We start from the raw sequence: 21201 nt of genomic DNA on the forward strand, positions 1-21201 counted from the left end.
TGAGAGGCTTTGAGTGACGGAGGGAGGATCGCCGGTGACGGAGGGAGGCGCGGCGGTGACGGAGGGAAGAGAGAGGGACAGACCAGTGGCGAGAGAGAGAGAGAGAGAGAGAGAGAGAGAGAGAGAGGAGCGGCGTAAGTGAGTGTGAGAGGCTTTGAGTGACAGAGGGAGGATCGCCGGTGACGGAGGGAGGCGCGGCGGTGACGGAGGGAAGAGAGAGGGACAAACCAGTGGCGAGAGAGAGAGAGAGAGAGAAGAGCGACGTGAGTGAATGTGAGAGGCTTTGAGTGTGTGTCTTTGTGAAACCGTAACCAAGACAAGCATATGCATATATATATATCTAGGGACAAAAGGGTCATTTTAGCTCGGGGACCATGCGGGGCGGGGCCGGGGCCGGTTCTGAAACACATATCCCCGTCCCCAGCCCGGATATCATCGGGGATGAATTTTTAAATACCGTCCTCGACCCGTAGGGGATATTTTTCGGTGAATAATCGCTGAATTCGGGGTCGGGGGGTCGGGTCACCGTCGGGCCGGTTTCAAATTGCCATCCCTAATCCCTGTCGGGCCGGTTTTAAATTGCCATCCCTAGCCCTATTCTTATTGGCCAAAACAGCAAAATATATACGGTGCCTAGCTCACCCAATCAATCCCAAATTCACAACCAGGAGCTGAAGAAACCCTAAATTAAATTGAACCCCCTCCCTCTTTCTCTGTATTTCTGCACGGCAAACTGCGGCAGTCTTCTAGCCCTTCATTGGGAGCTTTTTTTTTCTCTACTTGGCATCTTCAAGTAAGTTTCTCTGCTACTAATAAACTCTCTGTTTGGTTCCTTAGAAAATTGAATTGAAAACAGAAAGAAAATTGTTAAACTTTTGTGTTTCTGTGTCGTATGGTTGTTGTTGCATGGCCCTTTCATATCTCATTCGTATTTTATTCATAGCCAAATAGAGAAGAAAGATTAGTGTTCCATAAGATTTGGATTTGGATTTGGATTTTCTCTCTGTCTCGCACACTCAATTTTAGTCAAATATATACTAATTTGGCATATATTGATGCATGGACTTGTGTATATTTACAAACATATAGACACACATATGCATGGCATGGATTAAAAGATGTGTATGCAATGTAGATTATATTACCATTGATTGCTGAGAAAATTATCGGAAAATGTTGTAGCAGGTTGGTTGTGGAATACTGATAAAATGTTATATGATTCATAGCTCTCTTTTAATTCCATTCCATGTGAATCAAGCCAATTCTTGATTTCTGTATTTCATAATCCAGACACACATTTTTTATTCGAGGACCGATGGTAGCGTTTTGTGTAAAGAGATGATGAGCCATCCATAAACCCCTTGGTTTATGGCTATCAAATAACAGTGAGACGCGTCATTACGCTCATTAATGTTCTTCTCTTAGCTGTTCAATGTTTCATCGGCTCCATCTTCATTCAATTAATTCACAAATTCCAAATTCTAAAATAATATTATGAAACTCTAAACACTTCTATCTGTAAATCAAAATGGAGTAGCAACTGACCAAAGCGGGAGAAGATTAGTTGTTCAATGCCTCATGGGCTGCCCCTCTTCTCCGTCCAGCCTCGTTGTTTTCCTTCTCTCTCGGGGCTGGCCTTCTTCCAATTGTTCAAATGATTATTTCCCCTTCTACTAATCATCAAGTAAAATAAATCTAAGAAAATGTTATTGTAAATTTCACTTCTAATTGTACTTAAATTGCCCTAGCAACCGTGGAAGTTTCATTGGAGAGGAGTTATAGAGAGATGAGTGTAGAACTGAAGAAAATTCAAGAAGATCAAGACAAGGACTGCGAATCAGTGGATTAATTCCCATTGGAGAAGCCTTTTCCAAATGCGGGTATTCCAATAGTTTTTTATTTCATGCTCAGTCTTTCTAAGCAAACAAACAACAATGGCAGATCACCTATGGTCAAACAAACAAACAAATCAAATTTGCAATAATTTTTCTTAGATTTATTTTAGTCGATGCACGTAGTTTGGAGGAGGGGCGGGGGAGGGGGAGGAGGAGATGCTGGCTGCTGGGGAGGAGGATTGGAGAAACACTAGAACTGTAAGAGAACTAGAAGGAGAAAACAGAGAGAGGAGAAAGAAAATATTGATCCACATGTTCTGATTTGTCAGTCACTTATTGGCTACCTGTGAACCATTATGGATAGGCCATGTATATTCAATCTCCAGTGTAAATAATGTGTGTGTGTGTGTGTGTGTGTGTGTTTTGAAGTACTATATATGCTTTACTATTGCATGTATTTAAGCCCAGTAGTTTCTTAGGTTCCACATAACAAAATATGCTTGCACTTTTATTTCATTACTTATTTCTATGTCTCCCAACAGTTATCGTTTTTAACCTGTTGTCAATTTTTTCTTTCCCACTTTGTAGACTTTGTTATTCAGGAGCTGTAGATATGGGTCGTGTGCGCACCAAGACGGTGAAGAAATCCTCCCGACAGGTGATCGAGAGGTATTACTCTAAAATGACCTTGGATTTCCACACAAACAAGAAGATCTTGGAGGAGGTTGCAATAATTCCCTCAAAGCGTCTTCGGAACAAGATTGCCGGGTTTTCCACCCATCTGATGAAGCGGATTCAGAAAGGTCCTGTTCGGGGGATCTCACTAAAACTACAAGAAGAGGAGCGTGAACGGCACATGGACTTCGTGCCTGATGAGTCCGCCATCAAAACTGACATTATTGAGGTTGACAAGGAGACCATTGACATGCTTTCTGCCCTTGGCATGGGTGACCTTCCTGGGGTTGTTAAGGCAACTGTTGAACCACAGGCTGTAGCTCCTGTTGCTCCTTTTGGTCGGGGTGGACCGGGTGGATTTGGAAGGAGGTACTGAGTTTTTGATTAGTTATGGGATTTTTTTGAGTGCAAAGTTTAGTAGTTAGTGTAGTTCTTGGTTTTGTAGGTGAATCATATGTGTTTTGGAATTCAATCAAGACACAATATATATTGTTTGATGGATAATATTAGACTAGGTTGTTATGATATATGATTTTGCAATTGTTTGGCCTTTTCTGCATCATGGATTACATTTCTTGAACGCTAATTTCCATTGATTAAATTATTTAGTTGAGCTTGATAATGTTGATGTGCTGGGTGTGAAGTCCTTGTCTTATTTATATTATAGATGTAACATGATATGGGTTCAATTTAGTCAAGAAAACAATATGGTTTTCATGTTGTGATTATGTAGGCAATTGTTGTTCTTATTCAAGATGTGAATATTGGCACAATGACATATTTTTAGGATTTTAGAGATTTTTCCAGATATGTCTTGTGATAAAATCAGGAGGATTTGCTTGTTATTTTCTATTATTATTTTTAAATCGTTCTTTCTGGAGATGTTATGAACAATGTCTCAGAATGTTCCTTTGATGTTCAATGCTTTTGCTTGTGGGGAAAAGAAAAATAATTTGTTGCCGTAAATCAGATTCATCTCATTATATGAGGCATGGAATTTCTTTTTTTTGGGATTCAAATAAGGCATGGAGCTTGTATTGTGAAATCCTGTTATGACAGGTAGCAATTACTTACATTTTGATTGTCTTGAGAGGAATTTAACAAATAAGAAACATCACATTCTCCATCTATTCCTGTATGTTGAGCCCAGGATTTTTTTTTTTTTTTGGTTGTGACACGGTGTGTAGGGGTGTAAAATGGTCCGCGGCCCGAGCCCCGTTGAGCCCCTAGGCTAAGGCCTGGGCCATTGTTTGAAGTCCGGCCCGTGGCCCAATCCATCAGCCCTCTTAAGGCCCATTTAGGGCCCGGTCCGAAGCCCAATCCTCCACGCTCAAGGCCCAGTGTATTTTTTAATAAAAAATAATAAAATTTTGATAGAAAAAAAAAAAGGGTTAGGCTTGCCCAAGCCCAGCCCAAGGCTCGGCCTACTAATCCGCCCAAGGCCCAAATACCCTTGGGCTTGGGCTTATTTTTTTTAGTCTGTGGACCGGCCCAGTGTGAATTTTAACAGAAATTCATGAGGCCCAACATGGACCCGGCCCGGATCGAGCCCGGATGGGCTGGGCCGGGCCAGACCCCTAACAGTATACATCAGTAGTGGTTAACTTATTACTAGGGTATTAAACTCAAGACTTCAACTAGTGATCCCAGACCCACAAAGTAGGACCGAGCCCAGGACCTTAGATTGGCTACGTACAGACATTGAAACTAGGTGGATTTCATAGTCTTTTTTCATTTTCTGTTTGTTGAAGTACATACTACCTTGTTAATCAATATGACAATAAATTTTATCCAAAAAAAAAAAGAATATATGACTCCCTTCAATAGAAAGATACAAATGCAAACGGAAGGTCTATGAAAATTATCAATTCCGATGACAAATAGCCTCATGGTTGGTGTAGATTATATAAGTTGCTTATAATTTATTTTAATTTGAGAGTTTATGTCACATTGTTTGGCGTAGTTTTTAGTTTATTTGACAAAATAGTTTAAATAAGTAAAAAAAAAAAAAAAAAAACTGAAAAAGTCAGGAGAGAAATACTTTTGACATTCACTTTTTGATTATTAAATTTTAACTTATAATAAAATACATCAAACATATTTATGTGCATATTATTGCGAGTGCTACACTTGTAATAATCCAAAGTGTTTATAATGGTAAGCATTTAAAAATGGCAATATACTGGGTTCAATTTCTATTCTTGATAATAAATAAATAAAAATACTAAATGTATTGTGTAATAATAAAATTTTAAAAATTAAAACATAACTCAGTTAAATAATATGCGATAGATATCACATCAGTATATTAGTAAAGTTTGTATAATAGTTTAATTCAATGGGACGTCCTGTTAGGCCCATAATACTGGGGCAAGGTATTGCACAGTTAATCTTGTAAATGTTACAGTAAAACTTATTTACGTAAAAAATTAATATATGATAAATAAATAAATAAATCACATTTTGTTTTATAAAATAGATAATGTAAGTTTAAACTCATAATTGTCTTTTATTTTAAAAATCAAAATATATTTTGTTTATGTGTTTAGTGATATCTGACAAAAGTGATTTTTGCACAACTTATATTTGTTATTAAAATTACCAGATGAATGGTTCAGATCATCTTTGTAAGCCCAAAGTGAGATCTACAAAATAGAATAAAAAAGGATAATAACATTTTATGAAGCACCGGTACTTAAAAAATATTGTCATATTTGTACGGGGTACTTACTGGGTACGAATACTCGTACCGTTAAGCTGCATGCGTACAAGGTATGTGAAATACGTACTAGATACTTCTTATACATTCTTTGACAATTGGGAATTCCGTGGGTACAGGATGGGTACACCAAGCTATGGGATATTGGTGGAGATACGTTTAATTTAGGGTGAATTATACTAATAGTCCCTATAGTTTAGGGCTTATATCACTTTGGTCCCTAACTTTTCAATTATAACACATTTGACCCTAAATTTTGAATCTTGTTCCAAATAAAGACAATTGAAGATATCATTAGATTTTTCAAGGGTAAAATCGTCAATTTAATAAAATATAAACTAATTTGACAAAAATAAATGTCAAACAAATATTTTTAAATTTTAAAAAATTATTTCTACCCACTAAAAATAAAATTATGTAAAATTGATAAATATTTTAGACATTTATTTATTTATTTTACCAAATTAATTTTTATTATGTGTTTGGATTATGATCATGTAAAATTAATTTTAAAAAATTAATCATGTAATTTTTATCAATTTTACATAATTTTATCATTGGTGGATAAAAATAAATTTTAAAAAATTAAAAATATTTTTTTGACATTTATTTTTGTCAAATTAGTTTATATTTTATTAAATTGACGATTTTGCCCTTGAAAATAAACAATGTATCTTCAAATGTCCTTATTTGGAACAAGATTCAAAATTCAGGGTCAAATGTGTCACAATTGAAAAGCCAATGACCAAAGTGACACGAGTCCCAAACTATAAGGACTATTTGTGTAAATTGCCCTTTAATTTATTAGAGAGTTTTGATTTATTTAAAATTTCAAATCCTTCTTGATGTGCTAAAGATGAAAAATGTATTATTTAATGATAAAATTGATGGAAGTGAAAATTGAAAATTTAAACTTCAAATTTTGCTTAGCTCGCCTTTGGAATGAAATTTTATTTTGTAATTTTTCCTATTTAATCGCATTAAAACAGTTTGTAGATTTTGCTTATTGATATTGTTGAACTATAATTTTTGTTTTGATTTTATAATTTTTTCTTTTACTTTTAGTATTGAACTTTAATTTATAAATTAAATTTCAAATTATAAATTAAAAAACAAATTATTAACGGACCTCAATCATACTCGTACCTTATATATACATATATATTTAAAATCTTACCCATTCAACATACTCTTATTATATCCATATCAATATTCATATCGGTACCCATATTTTTATAAATAACTTTATGTTGCCATTATAATTAATTTTTTCTCCACAAATCCGACTCATTCCATCTCATCCCATTGTCAATCCTAATTTGCAAAAGGGGCCCAGTGAAACTGTTCAAATATTCCCATAGGTTTCATGAAATGCATCAAAGTATGGAGTTGTGTGTGAAAGAGTGATCAATTATTCAATCAATCAAATCCCTTTATTCCTTCCTCTCTCTCGGAGGAGGAGGTGAAGAAGCACCCACACCCACCACCAGACACAGTTCCCGATTCCTTCAAACAGACAGTCCGTCCGCTCTCTCTTTTTAGCTCCTCGTAGTTTGTGGTGGTTTTCTCTCTTCCTTTTCTTTTCTTTCTCTTTTCTTTTCCCACCTTTTCTCTCTTCTTTTCTTTTAATTACCTATTAATGTCTTGATTGACAAGTATATGCATTGACACATTTACCAGAACCACTAGCTACGACCGTCTCTATTATTCTTCTTCTTAAAAGCATTAATCCAATATTCCAAAGTTATTCTTCCATTCCTTGTTTGTTGAAAAAACAATTCATCGGTAAGATGCCCACATGTCCAAACTTTTAGATTAGTGCCTAAATACATGTATATAAATCAGGGCCGGCTCTGAGGGTAGGTAAAAGAAATTTGCGCTTTAAACTCTTAAATTTGGACTAAAAATAAGAGTCTTTAAATATAATTTTGTGTTTTAGATATAAAAAAAAGTTCAAATACTATAGGCTCAATAGAATATGGGGCTAAAAAAAAAAAGCAAGACTAGATTTTTATTTTTTTTTAAGTATTTGTAATGATTGCTTCCTATCTTAATATATGAAAGTAAATTTTTATTTATAATTTTAATAATTATATGTGCAAATAAATTTTTTTGAGACTACAAACAAATAAAAAGGTTATAACTTAATGTTTTATCTATGATTTTTTTTTTCAATGTAAGAGAGCCCATTTTCGAAATTCTCCTTGCACCCCGTAAATCTCAAGGCAGGCCCTGATGTAAATATACAAAATTTAGTATACAAAGTTCTTTTTATAGAATGATGTAATTGTGTCATTTTGAAATTATGAACTCAAATGATGCATCTTTTATTTTGATATGATACAATTATAATTCGTTATGTTATTTTATTTTTTTTAGAATGAGTAATGGTATATAAGTAGTACTTTTTTTTATATATATAGAATAATATGGTTATGGAGAAAGTTAAATATGCATTGTTATTTCAACAACTTAATCTTTTGGGATTAATGATAATATTTATTATTATTTGCAAATATTAATTACTATTATTTATAATATTTATCACTTACTTGTAAATATTTTTTCTGACAACCACTGCTGCCCTTTCTTCAGTAATAATTTAGATTAAAAAAAAAAAAAAAAAAAAACTCTTTATTGTTTGGTGAAATGTAAGAATTCCAATCAATTTAAAAACTATTGGTTATAGGCAACTTAGCTTTGCCTCACATGCATTCCACTTTTCCAATAACAAAACAACAATGATTCATCCCCTTTTCCCCACCCCCTTTGACCCCCTCTCTCTCTTATTGGTTACATTTTCTTTTTCTTTTTTCTTTTTTTTCCTCCTTTGACCCCCTCTCTCTCTTATTGGTTACATTTTCTTTTTCTTTTTTCTTTTTTTTCCTGCTCCTCCAATCACCACCCGCCACGTGACAAAGGGGGTGAGGGAGTGACCCCAAAAGGGGCCCCAAGCATTATTCATAACAAAAATCTTTCTTGCCTAAAAGAAAAAGGCAAAAACCACTTGTATATTATTTCATCCACATCATACTAATATCTCTTCACTACCAAATTATAAAACACATAAGCACTAGCACTACCTACAAAAGTACAGTTCACCATTACACTCCTCTCTTTCCCAACCAAATGAAACCCATGAAACCAAACCCTCCACTCCTTCCTTGATGATTCATCTCCTCAATAACCTCTATTCTACTTAGTGAACCCACAAGCAAACTCATCAAAAACAAACCAAACAAGATGAGAACAGGAGGTTACACCACCCATCAAACCCTAACCACTGAAGCTGCAACCTTTGTAAACCAAGCTCTAACCCTAGCCAGACGGCGAGGTCATGCCCAAGTCACTCCTCTCCATGTTGCTAGCACCATGCTCTCTTCTTCCTCCACTGGTCTTCTTCGCACCGCTTGCCTTCAATCCCATTCCCACCCTCTCCAACTCAAAGCCCTCGAACTTTGCTTCAACGTCGCCCTCAATCGCCTCCCCATATCCTCCTCATCAACACCGCGGTCCTTCACTCTCTCCAATGCCTTAGTCGCTGCCTTCAAGCGAGCACAGGCTCACCAACGCCGCGGTTCCATTGAAAACCAACAACAACCCATTTTAGCCTTGAAAGTGGAGTTGGAACAGCTTGTGGTCTCCATTTTAGATGACCCTAGTGTTAGTAGAGTCATGAGAGAGGCTGGTTTCTCTAGCACCCAAGTGAAAGCCAATGTCGAACAAGCCATGTCACTGGAGGTTTGTTCTCAAAGCCCTAGCCCTCCTCCTGTGAGTTGTTGTCAGTCCAAAGAAATCATCACTAAACCAAATGATCAAGTTAGTACTAATAGTGAAGAAGATGTCAAGAGTGTTCTAGACTCATTGGTGAAGAAAAAAAGGAGAAACATTGTTGTTGTAGGGGAGTGTTTGGCTAGTGCAGAGAGGGTGGTTAAGGGAGTGATAGAGAAATTTGATAGAGGAGATGTCCATGGGGACATGAAGTATGTCCAATTCATAAGCCTTCCTCTTTCTTCTTTGAAAAATCTTCCGGTGGGCGAGGCGGAGAAGAGGTTTGGGGAGCTGAGGTGTTTGGTGAAAAGTTGTGTGGGAAGAGGGGTAGTTTTGTATTTGGGTGATCTTAAATGGGCTTCTGAGTTTTGGTCAAGTTATGGTGGGCATAGTAGAAACTATTGTTGTCCTGTGGAGCTCATGGTCATGGAGCTTAGTAGATTGTTGGGTGGAATTGGGGAGAGTGGGAAGCTGTGGCTAATGGGAATCGCAACTTTACAGACTTACATGAGTTGCAAGACTGGCCAACCTTCTCTTGAGACACTTTGGCAACTTCATCCTCTCACAATTCCTGTTGGCAGCTTGGGACTCAGTCTCACCCTTGAGAGGTAAACTAGACATTTCCCAAAGTTTTTTTTATTTTTACTTTTTAATTTTATTTATTTTATTTTTTTGTTGGTGATTAAGGAAATAAAAAATTATATCTATAACAATAAAATTCAAATTCAAACATCACCTCTAATAAGAGAGCATTTCACCCAATGGCCCACACAAAGAGTTGTGGGCTAGGTGCTTCAACCCCTAGGCTTTTGAGGAATGTCATTTTTAATTTTTTATCATGTAATTTTGAATGTTTGCAAAAGAATTTTGCATTTTGGCCCTTCTAAAATCTTATATTATTTTCATTCAGTTTTCAATATTTATAAAATAAATAAATCTGGCCACCCAAACCCTTAAAAAATCTCGTTATTTTCATTCAATTGAAAATAAATTAGTATTTTGATCTCCAAAGGCTACATAATTATACTTTAATCTTAATATTTCTCAAAGTCTAACAGCCTTTTAAAATTCCAAGAAATCAGCTATTTTTTATTTTTTCTCTAAATTTTTAAGGTGGGTAATCATATTAATCTTGTTTTTTCTTTTGCTTTTTCTAGTGATATGCAAGGTCACGAGTTCCAAAGCAAGGTACCGAGAAATGAGTGTAGCTGGTCACAAATTAAAATTGGAGTTGAAAAAAACCTCAATTGCTGTAAAGATTGCTTGGCCAACTTCAATAGAGAAGCTGGAAGCATAGGCAGCAATAGCTTTTGCAATGAATCCACTACCACTTCCAGCAGCTCATGCTTGCCTTCATGGCTTCAACAGTACAAGGAAGAAAACCTAAGAAAAACTACCAATGATCAGGTACCAATTTTCAAAGTCCATTAATTGTATTTTCAGTTTTTTATTTTTGGTGAGAAACAAAATACAAAAACTCATCTGGTGTACAAAAATATTTTGAAACCAACTTAAAATAAAAGATAAAGAAACATATTTAGTGAGTTGTCAAAAGTGGTGGTTCGCATTAGAGGGTGATCAGATGTAGTGGTCGATGGTGGGGTCGCCTGAGGTGGCTATCGGAGTTAGATTATTTTGAGCGTCACCGGAGGTAATGGGCGGTGACTGTCTGGTCACCAGACTCCTTCGGAGAGTCGTCAAAAGTTGATCGGAGCTTGCCAGAGCATCATTGGTGACCGGTGGTGGGTGGTGGAGGAGGGCGAAGAGAGTGAAAATTTATTTTGAAAATAAATAAAAATACATTTTTTTTCCCAAAAATTTTGAAAATATTATAATTGATTTCACTTTTTTAAAAACAAAAACAATATATTAAACAAATTTCGGTTTCGATTTCAGTTTTCAAAAAAGATGAAAAGAAAAAACTAAAATGGAAGCATTATCAAAGAAAGCTAAATGTGGTCCCATATTAATCCCCAATCCAATCTTACATTCCTTCTATCTTTTTTTTGTTTCAGGAATTCAACAAACTTAAAGATCTATGCAAGAAATGGAACTCAATTTGCAGTTCAATCCACAAGAAGCCCCACTTTTTTGAAAATGCCCTTAATTTTTCATCTTCTTCAATTTCAACCTCTTCATATGACCGGCACAACCCTAACTTGCATCACACCCTTTCAAACTGGCCAGTGATTTTCGAACCTAAACCATCACCAAAAGAACACCAATTTTTCACACCTGAAAATGGCATTGAAAGCTTCGAATTTGGATCCAGTTTGAGAAGATACATTCCAGATAGAAACGAGGGAAAACCAGACCTTTTATCAAACCCTAATTCTAGTCCTAACTCAGCTTCTTCTAGTGAAGCAGAGGAAGACATTGTTGAGTGCTTGGACAGGTTCAAAGAGCTTAATTCTGAAAACTTAAAAGTTCTATGCAACGCATTGGAGAAAAAAGTCCCTTGGCAAAAAGACATAATTCCAGATATCGCGAGCACAATCCTTCAATGTCGGTCTGGGACTATAACAAGAAAATGCAAGTTGAAATGCAGAGAAGACAAAGAAGAAACATGGTTGTTCTTCCTTGGTGTCGATTTTAAGGCCAAAGAGAAGATTGCGAAGGAACTAGCAAAGCTTGTTTTCGGCTCTCAAACAAACTTTGTCACAATTGGACTAAGCAATTTCTCATCAACAAGAGGTGATTCAAGTGAAGAGTTTAGCAACAAAAGAGGAAGGGATGAGTCGGGTTCAACTTATTTAGAGAGATTCGCAGAGGCAGTTCAAGAAAACGCTAGCCGTGTGTTTTTCATGGAAGATGTCGAGCAAGTTGATTACTGTTCTCAAAAGGGTATTAAGAGAGCAATTGAAAGCGGAAGAATTGCACTTCCTGGTGGTGAATTGGCTCCTCTTAAGGATGCCATTGTCATTTTCAGCTGTGAAAGCTTTAGCTCAATGTCAAGAGCTTGTTCTCCTCCTATTAGGCCTAATTCAAGCGAGCAGAGCAAAAACAAAAATGATCCTGAAGAAGATGATGAATTGCAAGAGAGAAGACCACCTTGTGCTTCACTGGATTTGAATTCTGCCACTGAAGATGAAGAATATTCAGTTGCTGATATCTTGGACTATGTGGATAGGCAAATCATTTTCAAAATTCAAGTGCTGTGAAATGAAGGACCTAACCAGAGTTGAGAAATCTTTTGGGATAGTAACTTTAAATTTTCATTTTCCTTTTTTTTAAAAAAAAAAAAAAAAAAAAAAAATTGGAGGGGGGAAAGGAAACATCTATTAGGCCAACAATGAGAACTTCCATAGATGCCATGTAGAACATGTGTAAATTAATTTATATCTGATGTTGTTTCTTGTAACAGTTTCTTTTAGAGTTGAGTTTCTCTTCACTTTATTAGATTGTTTAGTTCAAAAATTGCAAGATAAGTTATGAAGTCCATTGTGGAGCCTATGGCTCCTCTCATAATTTTTGGACTGAATCCACTGGAGATAAGCCCAACTCTTTATTTAACTTATAATTTCATTTTCTTCAAGTTCTAGTTTCAAGTGCAACAACTATAATTGAGTTATGGTATAATTCCTTTTTCTTCCAATCCTTTTGGAAAAATGTTAGTATTACATAAATGAATTTCTTAACTAATTCTTTTTTGCAAGAGTGATTATGGTAGAGAATTTTGGTCCATCCCACGACATCTCCGATTGCCATCTTAGCTCCTTCCTAATCCTCTTGCCATCCCCACACACTCTCCCACCACCGCAACACCCCTCCAACCCTCCCATTGGCGTGGAAGACAATTTATTTCATTTTATTTTATTTTTTGTTGTGTTCGGGCATTTGTTCGGCTGTGCCTAGCTAAAGGCAGGCCAAACGGATTAAAATTGGAGAAATTAGTCATGCTCAATCTTAGTTATCCAAACAACCTTAAAATGTGTTGGACAATCTTCAGTGTATTTAAAAAAATTAAATTCTGTTGTGTACAAAACAATAACAAGAATATAAAGAAATAAAGAAAAGGAGAGAATTTGTTTGATTACAAAAATCAAACTCGAAATAAAAAAATAAATAAATAAAACCACAGATTTTATTTTGTTACAAAAACAAAATTAAAATTTGATTAAATAAACAAATAAAAAACAGAATAAAATTAAACAACTTACTTGGTTAATTTATTTGAATAATCAAGTCCAGTGTTTAACACTGTGTCCTTAAGACAGATTCGTCCTCGCCACGGTGCTTTCAGAATTTAGACGTCTATCTCCCAGGATGAAATGATCTTACCACAAACAATAGCAGCACTACAAATTGTTTGCCTTACGAACACACTAAGTGTTTACACTCTTTCTTTCACAAATAAAATGCAGCAAGATGAAGAATATTTAAAGCAGAGGATGGAGTACGAAAATTAGAGTGAAATCCAAATGGGAGGCTAGTCTATTTATAGATGTAAAGGTGGCTCTTGGTTTTGAATTGAACAGGTATGAAACCTGTTAGTTTCAAATTTAAACAGATTTGAATCTGTTGGGTTAATAATTCAAACAGATAAAATACGGGAAGGGCTCTGTTTGGATGAGCAATAAATCCAAACCAGTTTAATTCTATTTGAAAACGGGAAGGGCCCTGTTTGGATGAACAATAAATCCAAACCAGTTTAATTTGAATTCTGGATTTTATTTTACCAAAAAATAAAATTAAATTCAAATGTTTTTGGCCGAAAAAGATTAGAAGCCCAACGCGCGTGTGGTGATTTTTGGGTCCAATGGGTCTAGCCCATTTTGCCCATAACCTCTCCCTCTAAAACACTTGGGTACCCCTTGGGGCACACCCCAAGTATCTCACCCTAAGCCTTATAAACCCTTTCAAAACTTCCCACCAAATCAATGTGGGACAAGCCAATTTACAACTTTAAGGAATTTCCACCATAACTCCATTTCTATGGCCCACCTAAAAAATAGACCAAACTTGAGAAAAAATTCTAATTTTACCCAGAATTTTTCTACCATTTCCAACAAAATGTTCAGTAACTAAGGGCAAATCAGAACCTAACGAAACTTTTGACTCCATTTTTTTCAAGTAGCACATAACTGCATTAACATGATAAAAAATCAAACACAAACATCTCTAAACACTAAAATCTTGTATAAAATATATTTTCAATTATCATATATATGTTTCAACTATGGATTTTTTTTTACAGATTATTTTTTCTTAATGTTCTTATGGTAGAGGTGTTGGGAGTTGCAGGAGTGGAGAAAATAAGAGAAGTGAATGGTTGTGGTTGGTGGAAGAGAAGTGGTGGTGATGGGTGGACGACAGTGGTTGGCAGAGAACGGTGGTGGTGGTTGAATGATGGGTGTAAAGAGAAATTCTATTATGTTTTCTTGAATATTTTAGTCCTAGTTTCACAAATGGGTAAAATTATTTTTAAATAAATTTAAAATTTGGGACGTAATGAGTTAAAACTGTTGTATAAATAGAATCATCCGCCGATATAGTCACATACGTGTTATTCTAATACCATCATTAATCCATAGTTTGAACATCTTTAGCAAGAGAATAAGAAGGGAAATGCAGGTGAGTGCATAAAGTTTGACAGAGAAATGATTCATAACGTGAGAATTGTGCAAACTAAAAGCTACTTTAGAAGAAGATAAAAAAGAAAAATCTTCCTAAACAAACATGGGAAAAAAAGCCATTTCTTTTCATACATGGTGAGCTCATTTTCACTTTTCTTTTCTTTTTTTGTTCCCTTTGAATTTAACTTTGAATGGTAGCTAAGAGAAGATGATCAGTATAAAATTGACAAGACGAATCTAATCTTTTGAACCATAAAGATATTCCCCACTTTATGATAAAGATTGAACATTAGCTTTCAAACATTTATTAGTCTAATTAGGTGGGAATATAAACTTGATGAAGAATTCCATTTTCTGAGATTAATTCTTGGCCAAATTATAAAGATAGTCCACACATTTTGTTATTTGTGTTATTTTTGTCTCCACACTTTTAATTGACTCAACTTTAATCCTTAATTTTATACTTTGTCTCAATTCAGTCCAATTGATTATGTCATGAGGGTTTTTTATGAGGACTGATCACTGAGTTAGTTGAGATTAAATAACTAAATTGATCAAGTTTACAATTTTATTTACAAAAATATAGCATATGCAACTTTTGTGCATATTTTTCATTAAAAAAATACTAACAATTATAATCAATTGAATTAAATTAATACAAGGAAAAAATTATGATGGTAGTCCCTATATTTCACCTCATGTGTCATTTTAGTCCATGTACTTTCAATTGGCTCGATTTTGGTCCATGTACTTTCAATTGGCTCGATTTTGACCCTGAATTTATGATTTTACTTCAATTTGATCCAATTGAAAATTACTCTTAACATTTTTTTATGGAAAACACGCACATAAAAGTCACGTGCCATATTTTTTAGGACACTCAACTCATTTAGTTAACTTTAACCAATTTAGTGATAATTTTTCTTAAAAAACACTAACGATATTATTAATTGGACCAAATTGAAACAAAATTTAAAATTAAAGGTCAAAATTGAGCCAATTGAAAGTATATGAATCAAAATGACGTAACGGATAAAATATATGGGCCATCGGTGTAATTTTCCCTTAAGATGAAGTAAAAAATTTAGGGTCAAAATTGAACTAATTGAAATTATGAGGACCTAAATGACACAAGAATTAAAATATAAGAATTAATGGTATAATTTGCCCTCAATTCTTTCTTTCAAGGGACAATTGCTGCACAGTGGTGGCAAGAAAAGTTAACTACACATTAATAAAAAAGTTTATAATTTTAATAATTAATATTTATAAAATTTATCATTTTTTTATAAATTTTGTTTCCGTGACTGTGGTGTAGTTTCCCTTCTTTTCAAATATGAATTTTGGGCTACCTCTATATATACTTTTCTTCCTTAAAAAAATCTCTCAAATGTCATGATATTAATAATTGTATTGATGTAGTACGCATAATAAGGAGTAAATGGCAGCCTGAGACCATCATACAGCCCATTAGGGCTAAAATGGCTAAAATGTTAGAAGAAATCTTTCTTGAGGAGATTACAAAATTTATGAAACTATCAATCATGTTAAGTTGTGTCCAAAATCAATCATTTTAACCACATTTTGGCATATTTTGTTTAAGCAAAACTTCTCTTTGAAAAATCTTAAATCTCAGAAATATTGATTTGTGATTATGTTTCAATTTAAAATAATAAATAACAATTTCAATCGAATAATCAAGACAAATCAGTGTAATGATTTAACGTGAAAAAAATCACAATTAGAGTGCCTTCCATTGTGATAAAAAAATCGCATACTAAAGTTACAAAACAATCCACTAAGAAGACAAAAATGAATTACACACGTATACCCTCAATTACTTAGCGAATCTACGCCCGAATTGAGCCGACCCCAGTGTGCTTTTTTCACCACCGTCTTTACCTTGGAATTGCCTTGCCCAACGTTGAATTCACAACGCCGATATCGAATTTACGATGTTGAGCCACTCCTGAATTTACTAAAACTTCGGACCCAAGTTTTCCAAAATCTACCAAAGAACGCTTCTCTCTTTTGTGAATAAAAGAAAACAAACAAACCTCTTGATGATGTTAATATGAAGTTCATAAATCCATTGATTACTCTCAAATCATCAAGGAAACACTCATAAAAATACCATCAAATATAGAAAACCTTGATAGCTTTGCTCTCCTAGAAATTGGATGACTTAAACCCTAAAAATAAAAAATTACACACTTTATAGTCAATTGAATCACGAAGACCGCTTGAGCGCACATTTTACCGCTCGAGCGATATGAGTAAAGGCTGTGTAAAACATATAAGTCAAATGCTCAAGGGCAACTTTCACTGCTCGAGCAATAAAACTTTCTTCCCAAAAATTTAGGCGCGCGCTCTGCAAAAGTACTGGATGATGTCCTTTACTGCTCGAGCGCACAAATGACTGCTTGAGCAGTCCCCGTACATAGTTAGCGAAGTGGCAAATATGAAAGCCTCAAGATCACAAACTCCTCTGCATAGGCATAATTCGGATTGGATTCGCATCTAAACACTCACATCCTCATTAAAACAAAAGAGCACATAAAATTACAATTGAAAGGAATTTTGTCAAACGAGATTGTCAATTACAAAAACCTAACACTCTTTTTAGTAAAATTTTTTTATTTTGTCTTTATTCAAAAATGAGTCTAAAAATGTGTGAACAAAATACAAACTCTCATTAGTCTAAAATAGTGGGCCAACAACTTTGGGTGGGAGCAATAAAATGTTTTAGATATAATCCAATGTTTTAAACCAATTACAATTTGTATGTGAACAAATTCATTTTCATTCAACAACTCAATTGAAACCGTTCAATAGAGTCTATTTTGTTCCAAAGAAGAGGTATCTAAAACAATTTCTATCAAATCTAGATATATTTCTTCTCATTTTGTTTTTCAAAATTAATTTGATATTATAAGTTGGAATTTCAAGTCATAGAACCATGTAAAATCATATAAACCTCTCTCTCCCACACTTATTCACTTATATATATATATATATATATATATGTCTATATTATTATATGTAGTGTTTGTTGAAAATGTTGTAGCTCAAAATGAATGTAAATAGTCACTAGTTTAAATTTAAAAAGAGAAAATACTTAAAAAGAAGTTTTTTTTTTTTTTTTTTAGAGAGAACTTAAAAAGAAGTTAAGAATTCATCTTTTGAGGAAAGCGCTAGTTAAAAAAAAAAAAAGAAAAGGAAAAAGGAAAGCACTAGTCGATTACACTGTTTTCTTGAGTATGAAAGAAAGAATGAACAAATGAATGAAAGAAGAAAAAATAGAGAAAGAGATGATTTGGAGCGGCTGTTGTGCGGTGTACAACAATCATTGTTGTGCAGTCAAATGAACTCATTTTGGGGTCTATTTCGATTATTTAAAACGTTTACATTTAGAATATATCAAGTAGAATATACCGGCAAAAAATCAAGTTAATCAGATATTGTTTACCCTTTCATCTACTCACATTTGTATTCATTTTAATACTTTAAATCACAATCGTTATTTATTTTTATAGACACAGATGTGCGTAGATGAATAGGTAAACGATATCCGATTAACTTGATTTTTTACAAATATGCTCTATTTGATATATTCTAAAATATGAACGGTTCAGATTATCGAAATGGGCCCATTTGGCTACACAATAATGGCTACTATATATGTTTTTTTCTTCTTTGATCAATAGGATATATTTTTCCTTGTTCGATCGATCAGTTCAAAATTATATATATACCTTTATCTACTTGCAAGAAACTTCCACTTTATAGATTATTACACTAAAATATTTTTAAATTTTCACTGAACTTCAATTTTACAAATTTGAATATTGAAAGCTGAGGCAAATTTTTTTATACCAAAGATTTGAAAGTAAATTCTGGCTAAATATGAAAAAAAAAATTAAGAAAAGAAAAGAAAGAAAAGAAATTGAATTACTGGTAATTGACCAACTATCTTTATTAATCAATAACATCCATCTATATATTTTGCACATACACTTTACTTAATTTCACACTCTTCTAACTTCAAGAATGTTTTCGTCTAATCATTTAACTTAAGTTTGGACCACAAATTTAAAAAGAAAAACAAAAAGAAAGTGCTAGAAACCAACCATGTATTCATTTGTTCGGTTGGTTGTCCACAAAAAAAAGTGAATATCTATAAACAACTTTATTTTTCCTTCAATTTTATTTTTTTATCAATAAATTCAAAATCTAAACATAATATAAGAGGAGAATTTTTTTTAAGAAGAAAATAAATCGCGTTAAAGTTATCTGTGAACTCATCATTATATTAATTTTTTTATTTTAAGAATGTATTATACATAAATAAAAAAAATTATTATTAAACACAAAAGAAAGTATTCCACATCAGAAATTCGTTTATATATAATTTTTTTATAAAAAAAATTCACATTTATGTTTCTCAAAAAAACATGTTCTATACCAATAATCTATGTTGTACAAGTAGACATGACCTCGAGCTCTGTTCCCATTATGGTATGAATGCAAAAAGAAGTCACCCAAAAGGTTGCAGTATATATATGATGCAAGAAATTGGGCAATTCCACTATCAATACTGAAATCAGTCATAAAATTAAACATAGAATATATATATATATATATATATAAATAAAATTTTACACTATATTATTGAGGTCTCACTATAATATATAAGAGTTTTAAAAATTAAATTTTATGATATTTAAAAATGAAAATTTTGTTGTAAAAAACATTTAGAGACTAATTTCTATCGTCGTGAGAATAATCGCTAAAAGGTCGTCCCGAAAAGTTAAAAATAAAACGTTTAGCAACAAAATTTTGAAAATGTTACTAATAAATACACTTTTAGGGACAAAATAATTTAATTTCAAAATGGTTTATTTTTTAAGACAAAGTTTGGTCTCAAAAAGATAATAATTCATCAATAATGTCTAATTTTTATTGCTAAAAATATAATAACGACACTTTTCGCAATAAAAATATTTAGTCCTTAAAAATAATTATCTCTAAATTTTAATCTCTAAAATTTTAATTTTTTATAGTGTGTATCTCAAAAACTCTTATTTGTTTACATATTTTGAATCTGATTATGTAATTAATTTTGGATTCTTATAGGTATTCGAAATTGAGTGGTAAAACTATGGAAAGCCATGGTCACGAAAGCACTCTTAGCCCCTAGGTACATCCTGGCTTGCTTTATGAAAGCTCATTGCTTCAACTATACACTCTTATTTATCCTGTCTTTTTCTTTTCTTCTTTTCATATTTTTTTTTATTTAAAAAAAAAGAATTTACAAATAAGTGGTATTATCCTAAAATAATTATAGATTCATGAAAAAATTTAGAATATTGTTATTCAAGCTAAAAATTTAGACCTATTTTCTAAACTTAATGATGTGACACTTTATTAAAATATCTAAGTCAACTTTCTATCTCGTTTATTCTCTAATTATCAACCAATCATCTTATTTACACATCTTAAGCATAAAAAATGAGTCTAAAAAATAGGTTTGTATCATTTTCTAAAAATTTATAACTTTAATTATTAAAGTGTATAAAATTTACCATGAATATATAATTATTTTTCAAAACTTATTCCTCCCAAATAAATAACTAAAAAGTTAGATATGACAAAACCTTTAATGTGCTGTACTTTTGCTCAAATGTGACAATTTTGAACACTCAAAAAGTGTCTATTGCTAGAGTAGACCATTGGCTATTGACAAGGCAAGCACTCCATTAATTGGTGTGGTTAACTATTTGTTGCCTTTACAATTGACACCAAAACTGAATTTTCCAAAATGTTGATAATATTTTTCTCAAGAACCATTTCTTGATGGGATATTGATACAATTATATGTCAGTTTATACTTGAAGAGCATCTTAATCTTTTTCCACTCTTAGAAATTTAGGTTTTTGTGTCAAAGTATTTGCGACATCACCATTGTCGTTGCAAAGAATAACCATTGTCACCGGCATGAGTTGTCTCCGAAAAGTGTCACATTTTGCATTAGGGATTACACCTTTGCAATTATTTAGACGTAAATTGTTATTTTTATTTAATACAATGAGAATTTTGCTCACACACATGCACACAAAAAAAAAAAAAAAGTCGCCTATGGCATTATTTTAGTAGGCAATTTATTTTCATTGAAAAAAGTATATTGACTGTTATAAAGGAATTGTTGAAAATTTGAGTTTTTTAGGCTTATTTTTGGGCAATTTAGAGCTCAAATTGAAGCGAGACCCATGTCCCTTTTGAGGTGATTCCGAGTGGTGACGTGTTTCTTACCGTGTGATGAATCATACCTCGAAGACGGTTTGTCGAAAACATTTCCAAGTGAATGGAAAGTTGACGTCATTTTCAAATTCGTAAAAATGGAAATTGAAAAGACAAAGTGGGTTTGCTCATTAATGACTTGTCCCACATTAAAACATTGAGAGAATTTATATGACTATATAAACTCTAGGTTGGCATACTTAAGATGGGTATCAAGGGGCACCCAAGTTTTGTAGAGGAGAGAGTTATGGATCAAGCATAGTTTGAACCCAATACCATACACGTGCGCGTGCCGCTGGCCTAGTCGGGTCAGGTTCCAACTTTA

At 33.4% G+C, this 21201-nt stretch overlaps 2 protein-coding genes across 2 annotated transcripts; both read left to right on the forward strand.

Moving 5' to 3' along the window:
- The first annotated feature begins 617 nt into the window (after positions 1-617).
- On the forward strand, positions 618-3066 carry LOC114261538 (Ribosomal S17 family protein). The gene is made up of 2 exons (XM_028201816.2): positions 618-793; positions 2424-3066. The coding sequence occupies exon 2, from the start codon at positions 2449-2451 to the stop codon at positions 2884-2886; it is 438 nt and encodes a 145-aa protein (XP_028057617.2). The 5' UTR covers positions 618-793; positions 2424-2448; the 3' UTR covers positions 2887-3066.
- A 5168-nt stretch (positions 3067-8234) lies between these two features.
- Positions 8235-12361, forward strand: LOC114261537 (protein SMAX1-LIKE 3). The gene is made up of 3 exons (XM_028201815.2): positions 8235-9608; positions 10158-10407; positions 11016-12361. Exons 1-3 carry the CDS (start codon positions 8473-8475, stop codon positions 12159-12161), a joined length of 2532 nt encoding a protein of 843 aa, XP_028057616.2. The 5' UTR covers positions 8235-8472; the 3' UTR covers positions 12162-12361.
- The last annotated feature ends 8840 nt before the right edge of the window (positions 12362-21201 follow it).

Source organism: Camellia sinensis, chromosome 8 (assembly GCF_055761805.1).
Source record: "Camellia sinensis isolate YWXY chromosome 8, ASM5576180v1, whole genome shotgun sequence".
In the NCBI taxonomy this organism is placed as follows: Eukaryota; Viridiplantae; Streptophyta; class Magnoliopsida; order Ericales; family Theaceae; genus Camellia; species Camellia sinensis.

Excerpts from the sequence above, each read along its gene's own strand:
- LOC114261538 (XM_028201816.2), top strand. The coding sequence starts at position 2,449 with ATGGGTCGTGTGCGCACCAAGACGGTGAAGAAATCCTCCCGACAGGTG.
- LOC114261537 (XM_028201815.2), top strand. The coding sequence starts at position 8,473 with ATGAGAACAGGAGGTTACACCACCCATCAAACCCTAACCACTGAAGCT. Across the intron at positions 9,609-10,157 it reads CTCAGTCTCACCCTTGAGAG|TGATATGCAAGGTCACGAGT; the intron begins GTAAACTAGACA and ends TGCTTTTTCTAG. Across the intron at positions 10,408-11,015 it reads GAAAAACTACCAATGATCAG|GAATTCAACAAACTTAAAGA; the intron begins GTACCAATTTTC and ends TTTTTGTTTCAG.